Source organism: Oncorhynchus keta, chromosome 35 (assembly GCF_023373465.1).
Source record: "Oncorhynchus keta strain PuntledgeMale-10-30-2019 chromosome 35, Oket_V2, whole genome shotgun sequence".
Classification (NCBI taxonomy): domain Eukaryota; kingdom Metazoa; phylum Chordata; class Actinopteri; order Salmoniformes; family Salmonidae; genus Oncorhynchus; species Oncorhynchus keta.
The window spans coordinates 75,120,271-75,140,517 of NC_068455.1; the positions used below are offsets into that span (position 1 = coordinate 75,120,271).

The 20,247-nt window shown below is 46.2% G+C and overlaps 1 protein-coding gene and 1 long non-coding RNA gene across 7 annotated transcripts in view; one reads left to right on the plus strand and one right to left on the minus strand.

Annotated features, from left to right (window-relative positions):
- Positions 1-225: 225 nt before the first annotated feature.
- sema4f (sema domain, immunoglobulin domain (Ig), transmembrane domain (TM) and short cytoplasmic domain, (semaphorin) 4F) overlaps positions 226-20,247 on the minus strand; it is a 29,608-nt gene continuing 9,586 nt past the window's right edge. The window contains exons 7-17 of the mRNA XM_052497723.1: positions 17,229-17,410; positions 11,716-11,857; positions 9,959-10,018; positions 9,078-9,237; positions 7,910-8,019; positions 7,529-7,680; positions 7,170-7,225; positions 6,892-7,003; positions 6,689-6,767; positions 6,048-6,190; positions 226-5,878 (exon numbers count right to left, since the gene is read on the minus strand). Coding sequence (XP_052353683.1) covers positions 5,302-5,878; positions 6,048-6,190; positions 6,689-6,767; positions 6,892-7,003; positions 7,170-7,225; positions 7,529-7,680; positions 7,910-8,019; positions 9,078-9,237; positions 9,959-10,018; positions 11,716-11,857; positions 17,229-17,410 — 1,773 coding nt within the window. The 3' untranslated portion in view covers positions 226-5,301. The remainder of the gene's footprint in view (positions 5,879-6,047; positions 6,191-6,688; positions 6,768-6,891; positions 7,004-7,169; positions 7,226-7,528; positions 7,681-7,909; positions 8,020-9,077; positions 9,238-9,958; positions 10,019-11,715; positions 11,858-17,228; positions 17,411-20,247) is intronic.
- LOC127916225 (uncharacterized) overlaps positions 19,158-20,247 on the plus strand; it is a 4,006-nt gene continuing 2,916 nt past the window's right edge. The window contains exon 1 of one of the 6 annotated variants that reach the window (XR_008094029.1): positions 19,158-19,279. This is a non-coding gene — a long non-coding RNA (uncharacterized LOC127916225). The other 5 variants (XR_008094030.1, XR_008094031.1, XR_008094034.1 and 2 more) reach the window with 5 other exon arrangements.

Consider the following 20,247-nt stretch of genomic DNA (forward strand, 5'->3'; position numbering starts at 1 on the left):
TCCTGATTGAGCCGGAATATACAGCGGTCACAGTGAATACAGTCTCCGTGAACGTGGGAATATTAAAAGCTGCATTCTACTACCCTCGATTCGATTGATTTCCGGCCTAGGTACCGATAAATACATACAGACAGACAGACAGACAGACAGACAGACAGACAGACAGACAGACAGACAGACAGACAGACAGACAGACAGACAGAAAGACAGAAAGACAGAGCAGTATGCCATAGGAGGTACTGTAAGTAGCCTTTAATTTACAGAAAGCATCACAATGCAATCAAACACACACACATGCATGCACACACACGCACACACACACACACACACACACAAATAATCTCTAGTATTCACAACCTGGGATAGAAGAAACATTGTAAACAAAAATCTGGGACCCTCAAATTAGTACGATATGTTATACTTGGTATGGTATTGGTATGGTACTGTATGTATTCATTTGTGGGTGTCCTTCACCCATTTTGTACATGTTTACGAATTGCAATTCGTACAATATGTTACTAATGTTCATTATGTATATGTTATGATTTCCAATTTGTTGTGGCTAACGTTAGCTAGGTGGCTAACACTAACGTCACCTACTGTCGGTGCTAGGCTAGGGGATAGGGTTAACGTTAGGAGTTAGGTTAAAGGGTTAGGAGAAGGGTTAGCTAACATGCTAAGTAGTTGCAAAGTAGCTAATTAACTAAAATGCTAAAGTTGTCTGTGACGAGATTAGAACACACCTTTAGGGTTGCTAGATGTTTGTATTATATGTATGTAACCTGATGTGAAATGGCTAGCGAGTTAGCGGTGGTGCGCGCTAATAGCGTTTCGATCGGTGACGTCACTCGCTCTGAGGCCTTGAAGTAGTTGTTCCCCTTGCTCAGCAGGGGCTGTGGCTTTTGTGGCGCGATGGTCCCTGGTTCGAGCCCAGGTAGGGACGGAAGCTATACTGTTACATGTCCACCCAACCATCCTCCTTTGGTTTTTGCCTTAAGTAACCATCTTTCTTATGCAACCAAACGTTACATATCATACTAATATGATTGTCCCGGATGTTCGTTTACCACGTTAGAGCCTGGTATTCAAAACAAATGTACACTTCTTTTTTAAAATCATCATACAGTATATAAATTATAAAGATAAATCCTTAGGCTTGTATCCCAAATAGCACCCTATTCCCTACATAGTTCACTACTTTTGACCAGGGCGCAAATATAGTGCACTATAAAGGGAATAGTGCGACATTGGGGAAGCATACTTAGAATCCAACATATCTGTACTGTACACCTTTATCATACGTATTTAAAGTAGAGGTCAAAGAGAGGGTAATATTCTGGAGAGAGAGAGAGAGAAATGTAGTGAGTTCTATCATTGCCACGTATGTACCATTGTGTACCGATTCTACTAGAAGAAGAAGATACTGAAAGACTGGATGACGTCGCCACCCAGTGGCCATACAAGCTCATGGCATCATAGCGTCACTGCTCATCTCTATACATACATACTGTGTGTTCCAAATCACACCCTATTCCGTTTATAGTGCACAAAGTTTGCCCTATGGATCCTGGTCAAAAGTAGTGCATTATGAAAGGAATAGGTTGTGATTTGGAACACAGACTAGTGCATTAGAAAAGGAATAGGGTGTGATTTGGAACACAGACTAGTGCATTAGAAAAGGAACAGGGTGTGATTTGGAACACAGACTAGTGCATTAGAAAAGGAACAGGGTGTGATTTGGAACACAGAAACACAGAGACTTTTCAGAGGATAGTGTTGGAGATAACCTGTTAGCTATTTATCTTTCTTTTCTTTCTTTCTTCTTTTTGTATAACTCCCCTCCTCTAATTCAAAATGGTGGCTATAGTGCCTGTCATTATAAGATATATTACTTAGGCTTTATTTCAAAAAAATATTCTCAAGAATGAAAAAAAACAAATTCTTAATTCAAAATCAGGATTCTGGTGTTTCTTTTCACCTTCAAAGGTAGGTTGTAGTTTAAAATGCAGTCATTCCATTGGATGCCAGTGTTTGTCAACTCAAAATCAGCTGACAAATGGCTGTGCCTATAACTGACTGCCACAGGCCTGTGTTCAACATATGCCGTACTTGGGGCTCAGAGTTTTTTCTTAAACTGGGATTGAATCCAAATCCCAATCTGCATTTTAAAGGATATTTTACGATTGAGCGGTTAACCGCCTTCGACCACCTCCACAACCACCTCAACCACCACTTTTAAAAGCAGCATTGTTGGTGCTATGAATCAAATGATCTGCTCAGGAAAATCTATGGGTCCTATCTTAGAACTAATATGATGGAAACCCACACTAGCCCATGCCTCCAATCCAATGTTTTTACATTTGTGCAGAGTAGTGAACGAGTGTTCAGGAGAAAAGTATGTATTATTGGGACGCACACTGGGTCCGAGCCTGTAAAACAGTAGGCCTAGAGTTTATCCTGGGCAGATAACTTGGTCGGGAGAAACTCCTGGCTCTACATATTCTAACCCGATGATCATTAAACTACGGCAGTGTTTTATGCTATTGTGACATCATCGATGTTGCCATAGAAATAGAATCCCACTTGTTAAATGGCTGCCGGTCCACCCATTTCAAACCCATTGATTTGATTGGGGAATGTCCTTTCTAGTCATTGTTCTTCTATGGTCTCCTCCCCAACCTCCACTGTACACTCTTAGATTTAAAGGTGCCTGGAAGAACCTTTCAAGCTGAAAAAGATTCCCGAAAGAACCCCTCTGAAAAGAGTCTTTGAGGAACCCATATGTAAAGGTTCAAACGTTTTGTGGCGGGAGAGAATACATTTCTAACCTTTTTAATAATATATTGTAGAGGTGGCAGTCTCAGATTGGAGGCGTGGCTTATTGGAGGCGTGACTTTCAGATAGTTATTTGTGGTCACCCGTTAGTGTAAATGTCATTCCTGTTCATCATGTAAAGTTTGTACACTGTAAATGAACATGTTCCTTGAATATTTATGTGTATTACATCTTCTAATACTAACATTGCTGATTCCATTCAGTAATAAAGTGATGATTTGCATAAAGCTGTTGATGAACTCTGTTAGCCTCATTGAAGCTACAAAACTGTCAGTGTTCAACTGTAACATGTGATGACAATACAACAGAACGGATGAACAGGAATGACATTTACTCTCACAGGTGGTCAAAAAAATATAGATGTTAAAGCCACGCCCCTACTAAGTCACGCCTCCACTCCCGGTTCCTACAGCAACCCGTTGCTACATTGAACCATTGAAGCCAGGGTGTCAAACTCATTCCATGGAGGGCCGAGTGTATGATGCATTTTCAATTAAGACTTGGACAACCAGGTGAAGGGAGATCCTTACTAATTAATTACCTTAATTCATCAATCAAGTACAAGGGTGGAGCGTAAACCCTCAGACACTCGATCCTCTGTGGAATGAGTTTAACACATGTTTATTAAAGCTTCCTCCAATAACCCCTCAAATAACCAAAGGTGTAAATATGAACCATTGACAAAATATGGTTACTCGAGGATCTCCAGGGTGACTCGAGGATCTCCACGGTTACTCGAGGATCCCCAGGGTGACTCGAGGATCCCCAGGGTTACTCGAGGATCCCCAGGGTGACTCGAGGATCCCCAGGGTTACTCGAGGATCTCCAGGGTGACTCGAGGATCTCCAGGGTGACTCGAGGATCCCAGGGTGACTCGAGGATCTCCAGGGTGACTCGAGGATCCCCAGGGTGACTCGAGGATCTCCAGGGTGACTCGAGGATCTCCACGGTTACTCAAGGATCCCCAGGGTGACTCGAGAATCTCCAGGGTTACTCAAGAATCTCCAAGGTTACTCGAGGATCCCCAGGGTTACTCGAGGATCCCCAGGGTTACTCGAGGATCTCCAGGGTGACTCGAGGATCTCCAGGGTTACTCGAGGATCTCCAGGGTTACTCGAGGATCTCCAGGGTGACTCGAGTCACCACGAATTCTAAATGTGTACTGTGAAAAACAACATTCTGTTTCTATGGAGTCGACCCCAACTTCTACTGTAACTGTAAAACAACATCGTCTAGTTACATTATATTAAAAGGCTTTATTATTATTATTATTATTATTATTAAAAACAAACAGGACGTTTTGATTGAAACCCCTGGCTTTGTCTCTAATGCCACCCTATCTCCTACATAGTACACTACTTGTGACCTATAGGGCTCTGGTCAAAAGTAGGTATTTGGGAAAAAGGCCCTCACTCAGAGAAACAAAATGGCGGGTGTTCAATCAGGTGAGGCTGAAATTCCATAACAGAATCCCTCTCAGTTTTCCCAAATAGGAATGTTCCCAGTGTGAAAATTCCAGAATTTTCCAAAATGTAATTCCGGAATTCCAATTTTCTTATTTTCTTGTCTTAACGTTCCGTCTGGATCTCCAGTTCATGTCTTTATATTTAGGAACTCTCTTTTTCAATCATGACCTTTGAACTGTTGACCTCTAACCTCTAATTAACCTCTGCGCTCAGCCACTTTACAGTCCATCTGAGAGGTCTGAGACAGATCCATAGTTTCAGGGCTGTGTCCTGATTTTCTACCTTTTTCCTAAAAGTGTGCACACTTCGGGAGAAAGGAGAGATTATTGGAACGTAACGTCAGCCTTCATTAATAGCAGTCTGTTCTGCTGGAGGTTTGGTGGAAGAAGCCGGCCTCTCGCCACATCATGCCCAGTATCGGTGCAGTCTGGCTTGGCACAGTGTGGCTCTGGGGCCCCTTTGTGACTTGGATTGGTAGTTGAGAGAAAAAAGACAGAGGTCATGAGGGAGAGAGATGGGGAGAGAGAGAGAGATGGGGGGAGAGAGAGAGAGAGAGAGAGAGAGTATGGCTTTTGTGTGTGTATAACATCACAAGTGATTTATCTCCGTATCCCACCCTTTCTCTCTCTTTTTATCCCTGTTTCGTCTGTGTTCAGCAATAGACAAGAGAAGAGCTCAGTAATGTCTCTCTTTTTATCCCTGTTTCGTCTGTGTTCAGCAATAGACAAGAGAAGAGCTCAGTAATGTCTCTCTTTTTCATCCCTGTTTCGTCTGTGTTCAGCAATAGACAAGAGAAGAGCTCAGTAATGTCTCTCTTTTCATCCCTGTTTAGTCTGTGTTCAGCAATAGACATAGAAGAGCTCAGTAATGTCTCTCTTTTCAAATGGCACACTATTCTCTATATAGTGCAGTGCTCATGAACCAGGGTGGCCTTTGGGACACAATCTATATGTCTCTTTTCTCAACTCGTGTATCTTGGTCATGCATCTATCACCGTGTATCAGATTGAACTCTCCTCACACTGGGCTAATGGTGCTGGTAACTTAAACAACGCAAACCCCGCTAACTCCTCCTCAATTCCCCCCAACCCCTCCCCTAGCCCCTCGTCCTCCTCATCCCCCTGTCCTCCATCCGGCCTCCTCCTCTCTCTCTCTCCTCCCCTCCTCTCGTCCGTCACCATCTCCTGAACGTGAAGCTTCAGCCCATTCACAGCGCTCGCTGCCGTCTGCACGTTACAGTTAGCGTTGTTGGCGTAGCCGGCGTTGCCGTGGCCGCCGTCGTGGCCGTGGTTACCGTCGCAGCCGCCGTTGCCGCCAGCGACGCCGTAGTTGCCGTGGTGACCACCGTTGCCGTTGCCATGGTGGTGTGTCAGTAGCAGTGTTCCATTTCCTCTCTTCTCCGTTAATGGGAACCCCTCCGACAGCAAACTTCCGCTGCTAGGTGACTGCGGTGTCGCCGAGGAGCCCAGTAAGTCCTGCCCTTTCTCAGAGGAAAGGGAGTGGTCTGGGTGGCGCTGGCCAATCACGCGTCGGCGGGACAGGAAGTAGAGAAGGAAGCCTCCGAGGACGATGCCCAGGCTGGAGGAGAGTGGGGATCAGGGTGTTAAAGAGAGATTTAGTTAAGTTTTGAGAGCAGCAAAGAGTGAGTGAAGATGTATGTGTGTGTACGTAAGTATGTGCATATGCTTGTGTGCATGTGTGTGTCCATGTGTGTGTGTCCACATGTGTGTGTGTGTGTTTATCCTACACGAAGCAGAGCATGTAGATGGCCAGTAGGTGACGTCCTCCAGCCATCGCCATGGCCCCCCCAGCGCTGGGACCCTCCAGGGTGAGATGGTAGGAGGCTCTGCGACAGGCAGAACTCTCCTCCTTACCCTCTGGTCCACCCTCCTGGACCACAAACACACAGTAAAACAAGTCATTAAGAGTTCACTTCTCCATAGTCAGGACTCTCCTCCTTACCCCCTGGTCCACCCTCCTGGTGGGGGAGAGACATGGGCTAGGGGGGACAGGAGGGAGAGAGGGGAGTGGGGGGACAGGAGGGAGAGAGGGGAGTGGGGGGACAGGAGGGAGAGAGGGGAGTGGGGGACAGGAAGGAGAGAGGGGAGTGGGGGGGACAGGAGGGAGAGAGGGGAGTGGGGGGACAGGAGGGAGAGAGGGGAGTGGGGGGACAGGAGGGAGAGAGGGGAGTGGGGGACAGGAGGGAGAGAGGGGAGAGGGGGACAGGAGGGAGAGAGGGGAGTGGGGGGACAGGAGGGAGAGAGGGGAGTGGGGGACAGGAGGGAGAGAGGGGAGTGGGGGACAGGAGGGAGAGAGGGGAGAGGGGGGTGTGTGGTGTGTGGTGTGTGTGGTGTGTGGTGTGTGGTGTGTGTGGTGTGTTCAGCCTACCTGACATAGACAGGTGTATGTCCCCAGGCTTTCCTCTGTGACAGTGACCTCCAGGTCAGAGTGATGTTGACGGGTGTGTCTGGGGAGCAAAAACATCACATGCAGAAAATAACAAAATTAAAATGAGACATTTATTGTTGTTCTTCTTGATGTTGTTATTTGTATTTGTTGTTGTTATAATGTTACATTACATAAAGCATCACCTGTGTGGCGGGTGTTCCCAGGTACAGGGGCGTGTTGACACCTGGACACAGGGTAGCAGAACATGGAGACCCACAGAGACACGCAGCTCTCGCAGGACAGGGGAACAACGACCTGGAGGGGGGGAGGGGAGGGGGAGGGAGGGGGGGGAGGGGGGGGAGGGAGGGGGGGGGTTAAAAACAAAATGACTGTTTTTTTATATTGATCATTTGCATCTATAACCTGAGTCTTTGCAGCAATGTAAACATGTAGACTTCTATTATCGTTGATTGTCAAGCACCTTCTCCGCTGTCACACTGCTTCAGAGCATCTTCAACCTCCTGTCTCTGGATGGGCCTGCAACACACACACACACACACACACACACACACACACACACACACACACACACACACACACACACACACACACACACACACACACACACACACACACACACACACACACACACACCACACACACACACACACCACACACACACCACACATACACACACACCACACACACACATACACATACACACAAACACATACACACACAGACACACACACACACAGAGGGTAAGATCGTGTGCGTGTGCTTGTGTGTGTGTATGTGTGTGTGTGTGTGTCTGTGTGTGTGTGTGTGTGTGTTACTCACTCTGTCATGCCGGGGCCACAGGCTCCCTCTTTGGCCCGCCAGACACACCCCAGGGGTCTGGCCCGGGCACACACCTCACAGCTGGGGTAAAGGCTGCACCCCTCTGCCCCCACACGGGCCAGGGATAGGGGGGTACCTACTAGAGCCTGCCCCTGGGGAGGGAGGGAGAGGACAGGAGAGGGAGGGAGGGAGGGAGGGAGAGAGAGAGGCAGGGAGGTGAAGAAGGAATAGAAGTTTAGCTTGTGTGTGTGCTTGTCTAATAGAGAGAGAGAGAGAAAGAGTGTGTGAGTGTGTGTGTGTGTGTGTGTGTGTGTGTGTGTGTGTGTGTGTGTGTGTGTGTGTGTGTGTGTGTGTGTGTGTGTGTGTGTGTGCTTGTGTTACCTTGTGTAGCAGTATGTTGTTGACAGGTTCCTGTGCAGAGAAGAGAGGTATCTCCTGTAGTAGTGTAGTGATGTGTCCTACCACCAGTACTCTATGGAGCTCCCCACGATCTGTTGGTCACACACACACAGACACACACACACACACACACACAGATAAACACACACACACACACACAGACACACACACATGCACACAGACACACATGGACAAAGACATAGACACACAAACACACATAGACACATACACACAGACACACACAAAAAAACAAAAAAAAAGATGAAAGCACACTCTCATTGGAGTTCTCTTTGTCACAATCATTCTTTTTAAAGTGTTTTCAAGATCCCTCCTTTTGCCTTCCAGGAGACTTCCTTTCACTTGACCATCCATCCTCCCTTGACCATCCATCCTCCCTTTACCATCCATCCTCCCTTTATCATCCATCCTCCCTTTATCATCCATCCTCCCTTTATCATCCATCCTCCCTTTACCATCCATCCTCCCTTTATCATCCATCCTCCCTTTATCATCCATCCTCCCTTTATCATCCATCCTCCCTTTATCATCCATCCTCCCTTTATCATCCATCCTCCCTTTATCATCCATCCTCCCTTTACCATCCATCCTCCCTTTATCATCCATCCTTCTTAATCATCCATCCTCCCTTTACCATCCATCCTCCCTTTACCATCCCTCCTCCCTTTATCATCCATCCTTCTTAATCATCCATCCTCCCTTTACCATCCATCCTCCCTTTACCATCCATCCTCCCTTTATCATCCATCCTTCTTAATCATCCATCCTCCCTTTACCATCCATCCTCCCTTTACCATCCATCCTCCCTTTATCATCCATCCTCCCTTTATCATCCATCCTCCCTTTATCATCCATCCTCCCTTTACCATCCATCCTCACTTTATCATCCATCCTCCCTTTATCATCCATCCTCCCTTTACCATCCATCCTCACTTTACCATCCATCCTCCCTTTATCATCCATCCTCCCTTTACCATCCATCCTCACTTTACCATCCATCCTCCCTTTATCATCCATCCTCCCTTTACTATCCATCCTTCTTAATCATCCATCCTTCTTTTACCATCAATCCATCCATCCTTTACCCCATCAACACTCCTTTCTCTCCTTCCACTCCCGCCCCCCCTCTCACCTGTTCCCAGGTGCAACACGGTGGCTCTCTGATCATCGTCCGACCCCGTGGTCGTCCTGGTAACAGCTACTTTAGTGTACGTGATTCCCCTCCTCACCAGTAGAGGCGCTGCGATCACGTTGTTCTCCATCAGAGGGTGGTCTCTCATAAACGTCAACACCTTCAAGCATATATAATATTATTATATATATATTATATTGATATAGATTAGTATATTTATATTATTATTATACATTATATAAATATTATATTATATTGATATAGATTAGTATATTTATATTATTACTATACATTATATAAATATTATATTATATTGATATAGAATAATATATTTATATCATTACTATACATTATATAAATATTATATTATATTGATATAGATTAGTATATTTACATCATTATTATACATTAAATATATATATATATTATATTGATATAGAATAATATATTTATATTATTACTATACATTATATATATTATATTGATATAGATTAGTATATTTATATTATTATTATACAGATTAGTATATTTATATTATTATTATACAGATTAGTATATATATATTATTACTATACATTATATATTATTTTGATATAGATTCATATATTTATATTATTACTATACATTATATATTATATTGATATAGATTAATATTTTTATATTTATATTACTATACATTATATATATTATATTGATATAGATTAGTATATTTATATTATTACTGTACATTTTATATAAATATGATATTGATATAGATTAGTATATTTATATTACTATACATTACATTATATATATATATATTATATTGATATAGATTAGTATATTTATATTACTATACATTACATTATATATATATTATATTATACTGTATTATATATTACCTTGTCCGGCAGCTTGAGAGAAGACTCGAAGCCCTCCGCTCTCAGAGCACTGTTCAGACACTGGGTAAAGGAAAGATTTCATTCAGATTTAAAGTTCTTAACTCCTTCATCTATCTCATAGAACATTTAACTAGGCAGGTCCTAGTGTAGCCTGGTACAGGATACCTGTCAGGGTCTAGGTGTTACTGGTTCTAGGTAATGTGTTCTAGACTGTACCTGTCAGGGTCTAGGTGTTACTGGTTCTAGGTAATGTGTTCTAGACTGTACCTGTCAGGGTCTAGGTGTTACTGGTTCTAGGTAATGTGTTCTAGACTGTACCTGTCAGGGTCTAGGTGTTACTGGTTCTAGGTAATGTGTTCTAGACTGTACCTGTCAGGGTCTAGGTGTTACTGGTTCTAGGTAATGTGTTCTAGACTGTACCTGTCAGGGTCTAGGTGTTACTGGTTCTAGGTAATGTGTTCTAGACTGTACCTGTCAGGGTCTAGGTGTTACTGGTTCTAGGTCATGTATTCTAGACTGTACCTGTCCTGGTCTAGGTGTTGGCACTGGTTCTAGGTAATGTGTTCTAGACTGTACCTGTCCTGGTCTAGGTGTTGGTACTGGTTCTAGGTAATGTGTTCTAGACTGTACCTGTCCTGTTCTAGGTGTTGGTACTAGTTCTAGGTAATGTGTTCTAGACTGTACCTGTCAGGGTCTAGGTGTTGGTACTAGTTCTAGGTAATGTGTTCTAGACTGTACCTGTCAGGGTCTAGGTGTTACTGGTTCTAGGTAATGTGTTCTAAACGGTACCTGTCATGGTCTAGGTGTTGGTACTGGTTCTAGGTAATGTGTTCTAGACTGTACCTGTCCTGGTCTAGGTGTTGGTACTGGTTCTAGGTAATGTGTTCTAGACTGTACCTGTCCTGGTCTAGGTGTTGGTACTGGTTCTAGGTAATGTGTTCTAGACTGTACCTGTCAGGGTCTAGGTGTTGGTACTGGTTCTAGGTCATGTGTTCTAGACTGTACCTGTCAGGGTCTAGGTGTTACTGGTTCTAGGTAATGTGTTCTAGACTGTACCTGTCCTGGTCTAGGTGTTGGTACTGGTTCTAGGTAATGTGTTCTAGACTTTACCTGTCAGGGTCTAGGTGTTGGTACTGGTTCTAGGTAATGTGTTCTAGACTGTACCTGTCCTGGTCTAGGTGTTGGTACTGGTTCTAGTTAATGTGTTCTAGACTGTACCTGTCCTGGTCTAGGTGTTGGTACTGGTTCTAGGTAATGTGTTCTAGACTTTAAGTGTCAGGGTCTAGGTGTTGGTACTGGTTCTAGGTAATGTGTTCTAGACTGTACCTGTCCTGGTCTAGGTGTTGGTACTGGTTCTAGGTAATGTGTTCTAGACTGTACCTGTTTTTAGCCCTTCGTACATCAGCAAGCAATGCAGGTGTAGAAGCACGGACCTGTCCTGGTCTAGGTGTTGGTACTGGTTCTAGGTAATGTGTTCTAGACTGTACCTGTCCAGGTCTAGGTGTTGGTACTGGTTCTGGGTAATGTGTTCTAGACTGTACCTGTCCAGGTCTAGGTGTTGGTACTGGTTCTAGGTAATGTGTTCTAGACTGTACCTGTCCTGGTCTAGGTGTTGGTACTGGTTCTAGGTAATGTGTTCTAGACTGTACCTGTCCTGGTCTAGGTGTTGGTACTGGTTCTAGGTAATGTGTTCTAGACTGTACCTGTCCAGGTCTAGGTGTTGGTACTGGTTCTAGGTAATGTGTTCTAGACTGTACCTGTCCAGGTCTAGGTGTTGGTACTGGTTCTGGGTTGATCCAGTTCTCACAGGTCTTCTTCAGTTCCTTAAAGGGTCCGTCCATCACTTTACTGATGTCAGCCAGACTGTAGACACACACCGCTGACAACTCCTCATGCTCCCTACACACACACACACACACACACACACACACACACACACACACACACACACACACACACACACACACACACACACACACACACACACACACACACACACACACACACACACACACACACACACACACACAGGAGGGAGAGAGAGGGGATTTGATTTACGTGATCATGTATAATGAAGGGAAGTTTCACATGTCCTTGTTGTTGTCTCTCCCTCTCTCTACTCTCTACCAGTGGTGGCTCCTCCTCAGAGGAAGGGGAGGACCATCCTCTTCAGTGTATTGCATAAAAATGTAAATAGTGAAACATTCAAGAAGTTATCATTTTTAGATAAAACTACACTAAATATATTCACGTCGCCAAATAATTGACTACAATACACTGTCTTGCAAAGGTCTACAGTAGCCTCAGCAGCACTCTGTAGGGTAATACCATGACGTAGCCGGAGGACAGATCGCTTCCGTCCTCCTCTCGGTACATTGACTTCAATACAAAACCTAGGAGGCTCGTGGTCCATAGACTTACATAGTAATTATGGCAACTTCCGGAGGACATCCTCCAACCTATCAGAGGTCTTGAAGCATGAACTGACATGTTGTCCACCCAATCAAAGGATCAGAGAATGAATCTAGTACTGAAAGCATAAACTACAGCTAGAGCTGCAGTGCATCAAATGTGGTGAGTAATTGACTCAAAGAGAGCAAAAGACAACAGTTTTGAACAAATTAATTTATACCAAATGTAAGGAGTGTCGAAAGATAGGTAGCTATATTTTGTAGTATATATTTTTTCACTTTCACTTAGCTAGTGTCAAGTGCCGCTAGCTGGTTTAGCCTACTCAAACACCCGGATCAAACAGAGAGGGATGCTATGTTAGCTAGCTGTCTATGGCTATCCAACAGAGAGGGATGCTATGTTAGCTTGCTGTCTATGGCTATCCAACAGAGAGGGATGCTATGTTGGCTAGCTGTCTATGGCTATCCAACAGAGAGGGATGCTATGTTAGCTAGCTGTCTATGGCTATCCAACAGAGAGGGATGCTATGTTAGCTAGCTGTCTATGGCTATCCAACAGAGAGGGATGCTATGTTGGCTAGCTGTCTATGGCTATCCAACAGAGAGGGATGCTATGTTAGCTAGCTGTCTATGGCTATCCAACAGAGAGGGATGCTATGTTAGCTAGCTGTCTATGGCTATCCAACAGAGAGGGATGCTATGTTAGCTAGCTGTCTATGGCTATCCAACACTGGAACTCTTCTAAGTCAAGGTACATTTTTGGTTGTATTACTTTATTGCCACTGGGGCATGCAGGTGTAACTGCTTAACTGCTAAACTGCTTGCTGTACTGCGTGATTGTAGCGGGTTAACCAAACGTGTTAGTTCTAGTAGCTCTTTTGATTATGACGTTAGCTAATATGGTGACCACATTACCACCACACCGGCAGTCATGAGTCATAGAGGCCAGCATACTGGAGTCGCCTCTTCACTGCTGATGTTGAGACTGATGTTGAGGATTTGTGAGGCGTCTGTTTCTCAAATTAGACACTCTAATATACTTGTCCTCTTGCTTAGTTGTGCACCGGGGCCTCCCACTCCTCTTTCTATTCTGGTTAGAGCCCGTTTGCGCTGTTCTGTGAAGGAAGTAGTACACAGCGTTGTGAAAGATCTTACATTTCTTGGAAATTTCTCACATGCAATAGCCTTCATTTCTCAGAACAAGAATAGACTGACAAGTTTCAAAAGAAAGGTGTTTGTTTCTGGCCATTTTGAGCCTGTAATAGAACCCACAAATGCTGATGCTCCAGATACTCAACTAGTCTAACGAAGGCCAGTTGTATTGCTTCTTTAATCAGAACAACAGTTTTCAGCTGTGCTAACATAATTGCAAAGGGTTTTCTAATAATCAATTAACCTTTTAAAATGATACACTTGGATTAGCTAACACAACACAGGAGTGATGGTTGCTGATAATGGGCCTCTGTATGCCTATGTAGATATTCCATTAAAAAATATGCCGTTTCCAGCTACAATAGTCATTTACAACATTAACAATGTCTACACTGTATTTCTGATCAATTTGATGTTATTTTAATGGACAAAAAATGTGCTTTTCTTTGAAAAGAAAAGGACATTTCTAAGTGACCCCAAACTTTTGAACAGTAGTGTATATATACTGTATATATATTTTTGTTGTTGTATTTTACCCTCTTTTTTAAGCCACTCCCCAACTGGCTCGGGAGGTGAAGGTCGAGTCATGCGTCCTCCGAAACATGACCTGTCAAACCACGCTCCTTAACACCTGCCCACTTGACCCAGAAGCTGCACTAATGTGTCGGAGGAAACACCGTTCCACTGACAACGAGGTCAGCCTGCAGGCGCCCGGCCCGCCACAAGGGGTCGCGAGATGGCGCAGAGCCATGTAAACACGGCCGGTTGAGATACAGCCTGGGATCAAACCCGGGTCTGTAGTGACGCCTCTAGCAGTGCCTTAGACCGCTGCACCACTCGGGAGGCCCACGCTCAAATATTTTCTACCCCGGAGTCTGGAAGAGATCCTTTAGACCTCAGCGATGTGGTTGGGTCATTGATTGTACTGGACGGCACACAGTTAGCTTACAATTATAGTGAATTTGGATATGATTTTAAATAACCTAGTAATAGGGATTAATTAATTAGGTTCCACATTACCTTTATCTACAGAATATCTCAGCACCGTGTCCATCTCCTCCTCTCCTTTATAGGGATTCATTAATTAGGTTCCACATGACCTTTATCTACAGAATATCTCAGCACTGTGTCCATCTCCTCCTCTCCTTTATAGGGATTCATTAATTAGATTCCACATGACCTTTATCTACAGAATATCTCAGCACCGTGTCCATCTCCTCCTCTCCTTTATAGGGATTCATTAATTAGGTTCCACATGACCTTTATCTACAGAATATCTCAGCACTGTGTCCATCTCCTCCTCTCCTTTATAGGGATTCATTAATTAGATTCCACATGACCTTTATCTACAGAATATCTCAGCACCGTGTCCATCTCCTCCTCTCCTTTATAGGGATTCATTAATTAGGTTCCACATGACCTTTATCTACAGAATATCTCAGCACTGTGTCCATCTCCTCCTCTCCTTTATAGGGATTCATTAATTAGATTCCACATTACCTTTATCTACAGAATATCTCAGCACCGTGCGTGTCCATCTCCTCCTCTCCTTTATTCCTCATCTCCTCCTCGCCTCATCTCCTCATCTCCTCCTCTCCTTTATTCCTCCTCTCCTCCTCTCCTCCTCTCCTCCTCTCCTCATCTCCTCCTCTCCTTTATTCCTTTCTCCAGGGCTGTCAACAGTTTATTTAAATATGTTTCATTGCGAAAACATGTTACTATCGATGTTCACAAACAGATTTCACTTGGTTTCCTAAATGAAGCGTTGGGTAGCTGCAGGAACAGGTTTGGAGAGCCCGATGGCATACAGAGGTTTTGGCAGAATGTCACCTGCCGTGCAGTGAGACCAACAGTGGTTAATGTGTGGAGTGAAATTACTGTTGTTATATTTATTTCTCAGCCTCTCATAGTCAGCACAGCTCTGCTATAAAACCGAAGTAGCCTACGAGGCATCAGCAGGAAAGCACACGGCCTCCATTTGCTATTCGAGTGCCTCAGGATGTCTTTTTCCCCCTGTTCCTGACCATGTGATAACGGCCCATTCTAAATCTAAACTCATTTGCCATATTGGTAAAGACGCGATTAAATTGAGAATAGTCTGATGGGTGAAAATAGGATCACTTGATGAGAGAACAGCTGTGCATCCGGAGGGACAGAACACAAGCTTTTCTTTCGTGACTTTCTCAAATCATCAGTAGTCCTATAGTCCCACCATGCAGCCCATATATGCTTTGATTTCTAAGGTTCGTATCATTCACAACTAAAGTTGTCAAGTAACTAAATCTAGTGTATCGGACATTTTTCAAGTGAACACTTTTAAGCTCAACATAGCCACTTGCTCCTGAATTGGAAAAAAAATCATTTATATTTTATTCAGATAAGTTCAATTATATTCTTCTTACTATAAAATCATATAATGTAAAAAATAATGGCACGGGACTAATAAGCATATCTTGTCAGCTAAATGAACGAGCGTACAGCCAATGGCAGGGAGCACAGCCAGATAACGTACAGTAGGACAACTCACATTCTGTTCTTCCAAAATACATGCATTGTATGCATGGAGAGCAGGAGATGCTAACACTATGTGTTAATTAATTAACGGTCAATGGCCGTGAGCCCGGCAGTCTTTTGCAGGACAATAACCGTCTGACAAAATGTCATGAGGTCTACAGGTCTAATGGTGACAAGACAATGTACGCTGTGTATAGCGGTTAGCGGTCGTGATATGAAGGTTTGGCTTGGAAAGTTTTTTTTCCGCCTGGTCACAGACAGCTGATGTGTCTCCATCCATCCTCCCCTCCCTCTATCCCTCCATCCATCCCTCCATCCATCCCTCCATCCCTCCCTCCATCCATCCCTCCATCCTCCCCTCCATCCATACCTCCATCCCTCCATTCATCCATCCCTCCATCCATCCCTCCATCCTTCCATCCCTCCTCCCCTCCATCCATCCCTCCATCCTCCCCTCCATCCATACCTCCATCCCTCCATTCATCCATCCCTCCATCCATCCCTCCATCCTTCCATCCCTCCTCCCCTCCATCCATCCCTCCATCCTTACCACTGAGATGTGAAGAGACCATAGAAGTGTGTAGATCTAGGGTCTCCATCCTCCCATCCTCCCCTCCATCCATCCCTCCATCCTCCCCTCAATCCCTCCATCCTTACCACTGAGATGTGAAGAGACCATAGAAGTGTGTAGAGCTAGGGTCTCCATCCATCCCTCCATCCTTACCACTGAGATGTGAAGAGACCATAGAAGTGTGTAGAGCTAGGGTCTCCATCCTCCCCTCCATCCTTACCACTGAGATGTGAAGAGACCATAGAAGTGTGTAGAGCTAGGGTCTCCATCCTCCCCTACATCCTTACCACTGAGATGTGAAGAGACCATAGAAGTGTGTAGAGCTAGGGTCTCCATCCTCCCCTACATCCTTACCACTGAGATGTGAAGAGACCATAGAAGTGTGTAGAGCTAGGGTCTCCATCCTCCCCTACATCCTTACCACTGAGATGTGAAGAGACCATAGAAGTGTGTAGAGCTAGGGTCTCCATCCTCCCCTCCATCCTTACCACTGAGATGTGAAGAGACCATAGAAGTGTGTAGAGCTAGGGTCTCCATCCTCCCCTCCATCCTTACCACTGAGATGTGAAGAGACCATAGAAGTGTGTAGAGCTAGGGTCTCCATCCATCCCTCCATCCTTACCACTGAGATGTGAAGAGACCATAGAAGTGTGTAGAGCTAGGGTCTCCAGATGTGTGTTGTTTTGTGTAGACATCAGTCAGTATGTTGTAACGCTGTCCGCTGGCTCTGTCCTCACACACCAACTGAGCCTTGAGGAAGGTGGTCCAACGCCTCTGTAACGTCTTCATACCGCCTACATCAGACTAAAGATAGATAGAGGGGGGGTGGAGAGAGAGAGAGAGAGGAGGAGGAGAGAAAGATGGGGTGGAGAGAGAGAGAGGGGGAGAGAGGGGGTGGTGGAGAGAGGGGTGGTGGAGAGAGAGGGGAGAGAAAGAGGGGTTGAAGAGAGAGGGGGAGATAGGAGGGGTGGTGGGAGAGGGAGAGAAAGAGAGAGGTTGGTGGAGAGAGGGGGTGGTGGGAGAGGGGGAGAAAGAGAGAAGTTGGTGGAGGGGGTGGTGGGGAGGGGGAGATAGAGAGAGGTTGGTGGAGAGGGGGGTGGTGGGAGAGGGGGAGATAGAGAGAGGTTGGTGGAGAGGGGGGTGGTGGGAGAGGGGAGAGATAGAGAGAGGTTGGTGGAGAGAGGGGTGGTGGGAGAGGGGAGATAGAGAGAGGTTGGTGGAGAGGGGGGTGGTGGGAGAGGGGGAGATAGAGAGAGGTTGGTGGAGAGAGGGGGTGGTGGGAGAGGGGGAGATAGAGAGAGGTTGGTGGAGAGAGGGGGTGGTGGGAGAGGGGAGATAGAGAGAGGTTGGTGGAGAGAGGGGTGGTGGGAGAGGGGGAGATAGAGAGAGGTTGGTGGAGAGAGGGGGTGGTGGGAGAGGGGGAGAAAGAGAGAAGTTGGTGGAGAGGGGGGTGGTGGGAGAGGGGGAGATAGAGAGAGGTTGGTGGAGAGAGGGGTGGTGGGAGAGGGGGGAGAGAGAGAGGTTGGTGGAGAGAGGGGGTGGTGGAGAGAGGGGTTGGTGGAGAGAGGGGGTGGTGGAGAGAGGGGGTGGTGGAGAGAGAGGTTGGTGGAGAGAGAGGTTGGTGGAGAGAGGGGTGGTGGAGAGAGAGGTTGGTGGAGAGAGAGGTTGGTGGAGAGAGGGGGTGGTGGAGAGAGGGGGTGGTGGAGAGAGAGGTTGGTGGAGAGAGAGGTTGGTGGAGAGAGGGGGTGGTGGAGAGAGGGGGTGGTGGAGAGAGGGGATGGTGGAGAGAGGGGGTGGTGGAGAGAGAGAGGGTGGTGGAGAGAGGTTGGTGGAGAGAGGGGGTGGTGGAGAGAGGGGTGGTGGAGAGAGGGTTGGTGGAGAGAGGGGGTGGTGGAGAGAGGGGGTGGTGGAAAGAGGGGGTGGTGGAGAGAGGGGGTGGTGGAGAGAGAGGGTGGTGGAGAGAGGGGGTGGTGGAAAGAGGGGGGTGGTGGAGAGAGGGGGTGGTGGAGAGAGGAGGGATGGAGAGAGGGGTGGTGGAGAGAGGGGGTGGTGGAGAGAGGGGGTGGTGGAGAGAGGTCTCAGGGGATGGAGAGAGGGGTGGTGGAGAGAGGGGGTGGTGGAGAGAGAGGGGATGGAGAGAGGGGGTGGTGGAGAGAGGGGGTGGTGGAGAGAGAGGGGGTGGTGGAGAGAGGGGGGCTGGTGGAGAGAGGGGTGGTGGAGAGAGGGGTGGTGGAGAGAGGGGGGGTGGTGGAGAGAGGGGGTGGTGGAGAGAGAGGGGATGGAGAAAATATAAAGGGGGGTGGAGAGAGGGGGTGGTGGAGAGAGGGGGGATGGTGGAGAGAGGGGGGTGGTGGAGAGAGAGGGGGTGGAGGTCTCAGAGGGGGGATGGTGGTGGAGAGAGGGGATGGAGAGAGGGGTGGTGGAGAGAGGGGGTGGTGGAGAGAGAGGGATGGAGAGAGGGGGTGGTGGAGAGAGAGGGGATGGAGAGAGGAGGTGGTGGAGAGGGGGGTGGTGGAGAGAGAGGGATGGAGAGAGGGGTGGTGGAGAGAGGGGGGTGTATAAAGATACAGTGAAGAGAATGAAGAAGGAGGGAAAAAAAAGAGAGAATTGATGGATGGTCTCACCCAAAACATAAAGAGGAGGCTAGGATGGTCTCACCCAAAACATAAAGAGGTGGCTAGGATGGTCTCACCCAAAATATAAAGAGGAGGCTAGGATGGTCTCACCCAAAATATAAAGAGGAGGCTAGGATGGTCTCACCCAAAACTATAAAGAGGAGGCTAGGATGGTCTCACCCAAAACATAAAGAGGAGGCTAGGATGGTCTCACCCAAAATATAAAGGAGGCTAGGATGGTCTCACCCAAAATATAAAGAGGAGGCTAGGATGGTCTCACCCAAAACTATGGTCTCAAAAACATGAGGAGGCTAGGATGGTCTCACCCAAAACATAAAGAGGAGGCTAGGATGGTCTCACCCAAAATATAAAGAGGGCTAGGATGGTCTCACCCAAAACATAAAGAGGAGGCTAGGATGGTCTCACCCAAAACATAAAGAGGAGGCTAGGATGGTCTCACCCAAAATATAAAGAGGAGGCTAGGATGGTCTCACCCAAAATATAAAGAGGCTAGGATGGTCTCACCCAAAAAATATAAAGAGGAGGCTAGGATGGTCTCACCCAAAACATAAAGAGGAGGCTAGGATGGTCTCACCCAAAATATAAAGATAGGATGGTCTCACCCAAAATATAAAGAGGTGGCTAGGATGGTCTCACCCAAAACATAAAGAGGTGGCTAGGATGGTCTCACCCAAAATATAAAGAGGAGGCTAGGATGGTCTCACCCAAAACATAAAGAGGTGGCTAGGATGGTCTCACCCAAAATATAAAGAGGAGGCTAGGATGGTCTCACCCAAAATATAAAGAGGAGGCTAGGATGGTCTCACCCAAAATATAAAGAGGTGGCTAGGATGGTCTCACCCAAAACTATGTGAGGAGGCTAGGATGGTCTCACCCAAAATATAAAGAGGTGGCTAGGATGGTCTCACCCAAAACATAAAGAGGTGGCTAGGATGGTCTCACCCAAAACATGATGAGATGGCTAGGATGGTCTCACCCAAACATGATGAGATGGCTAGGATGGTC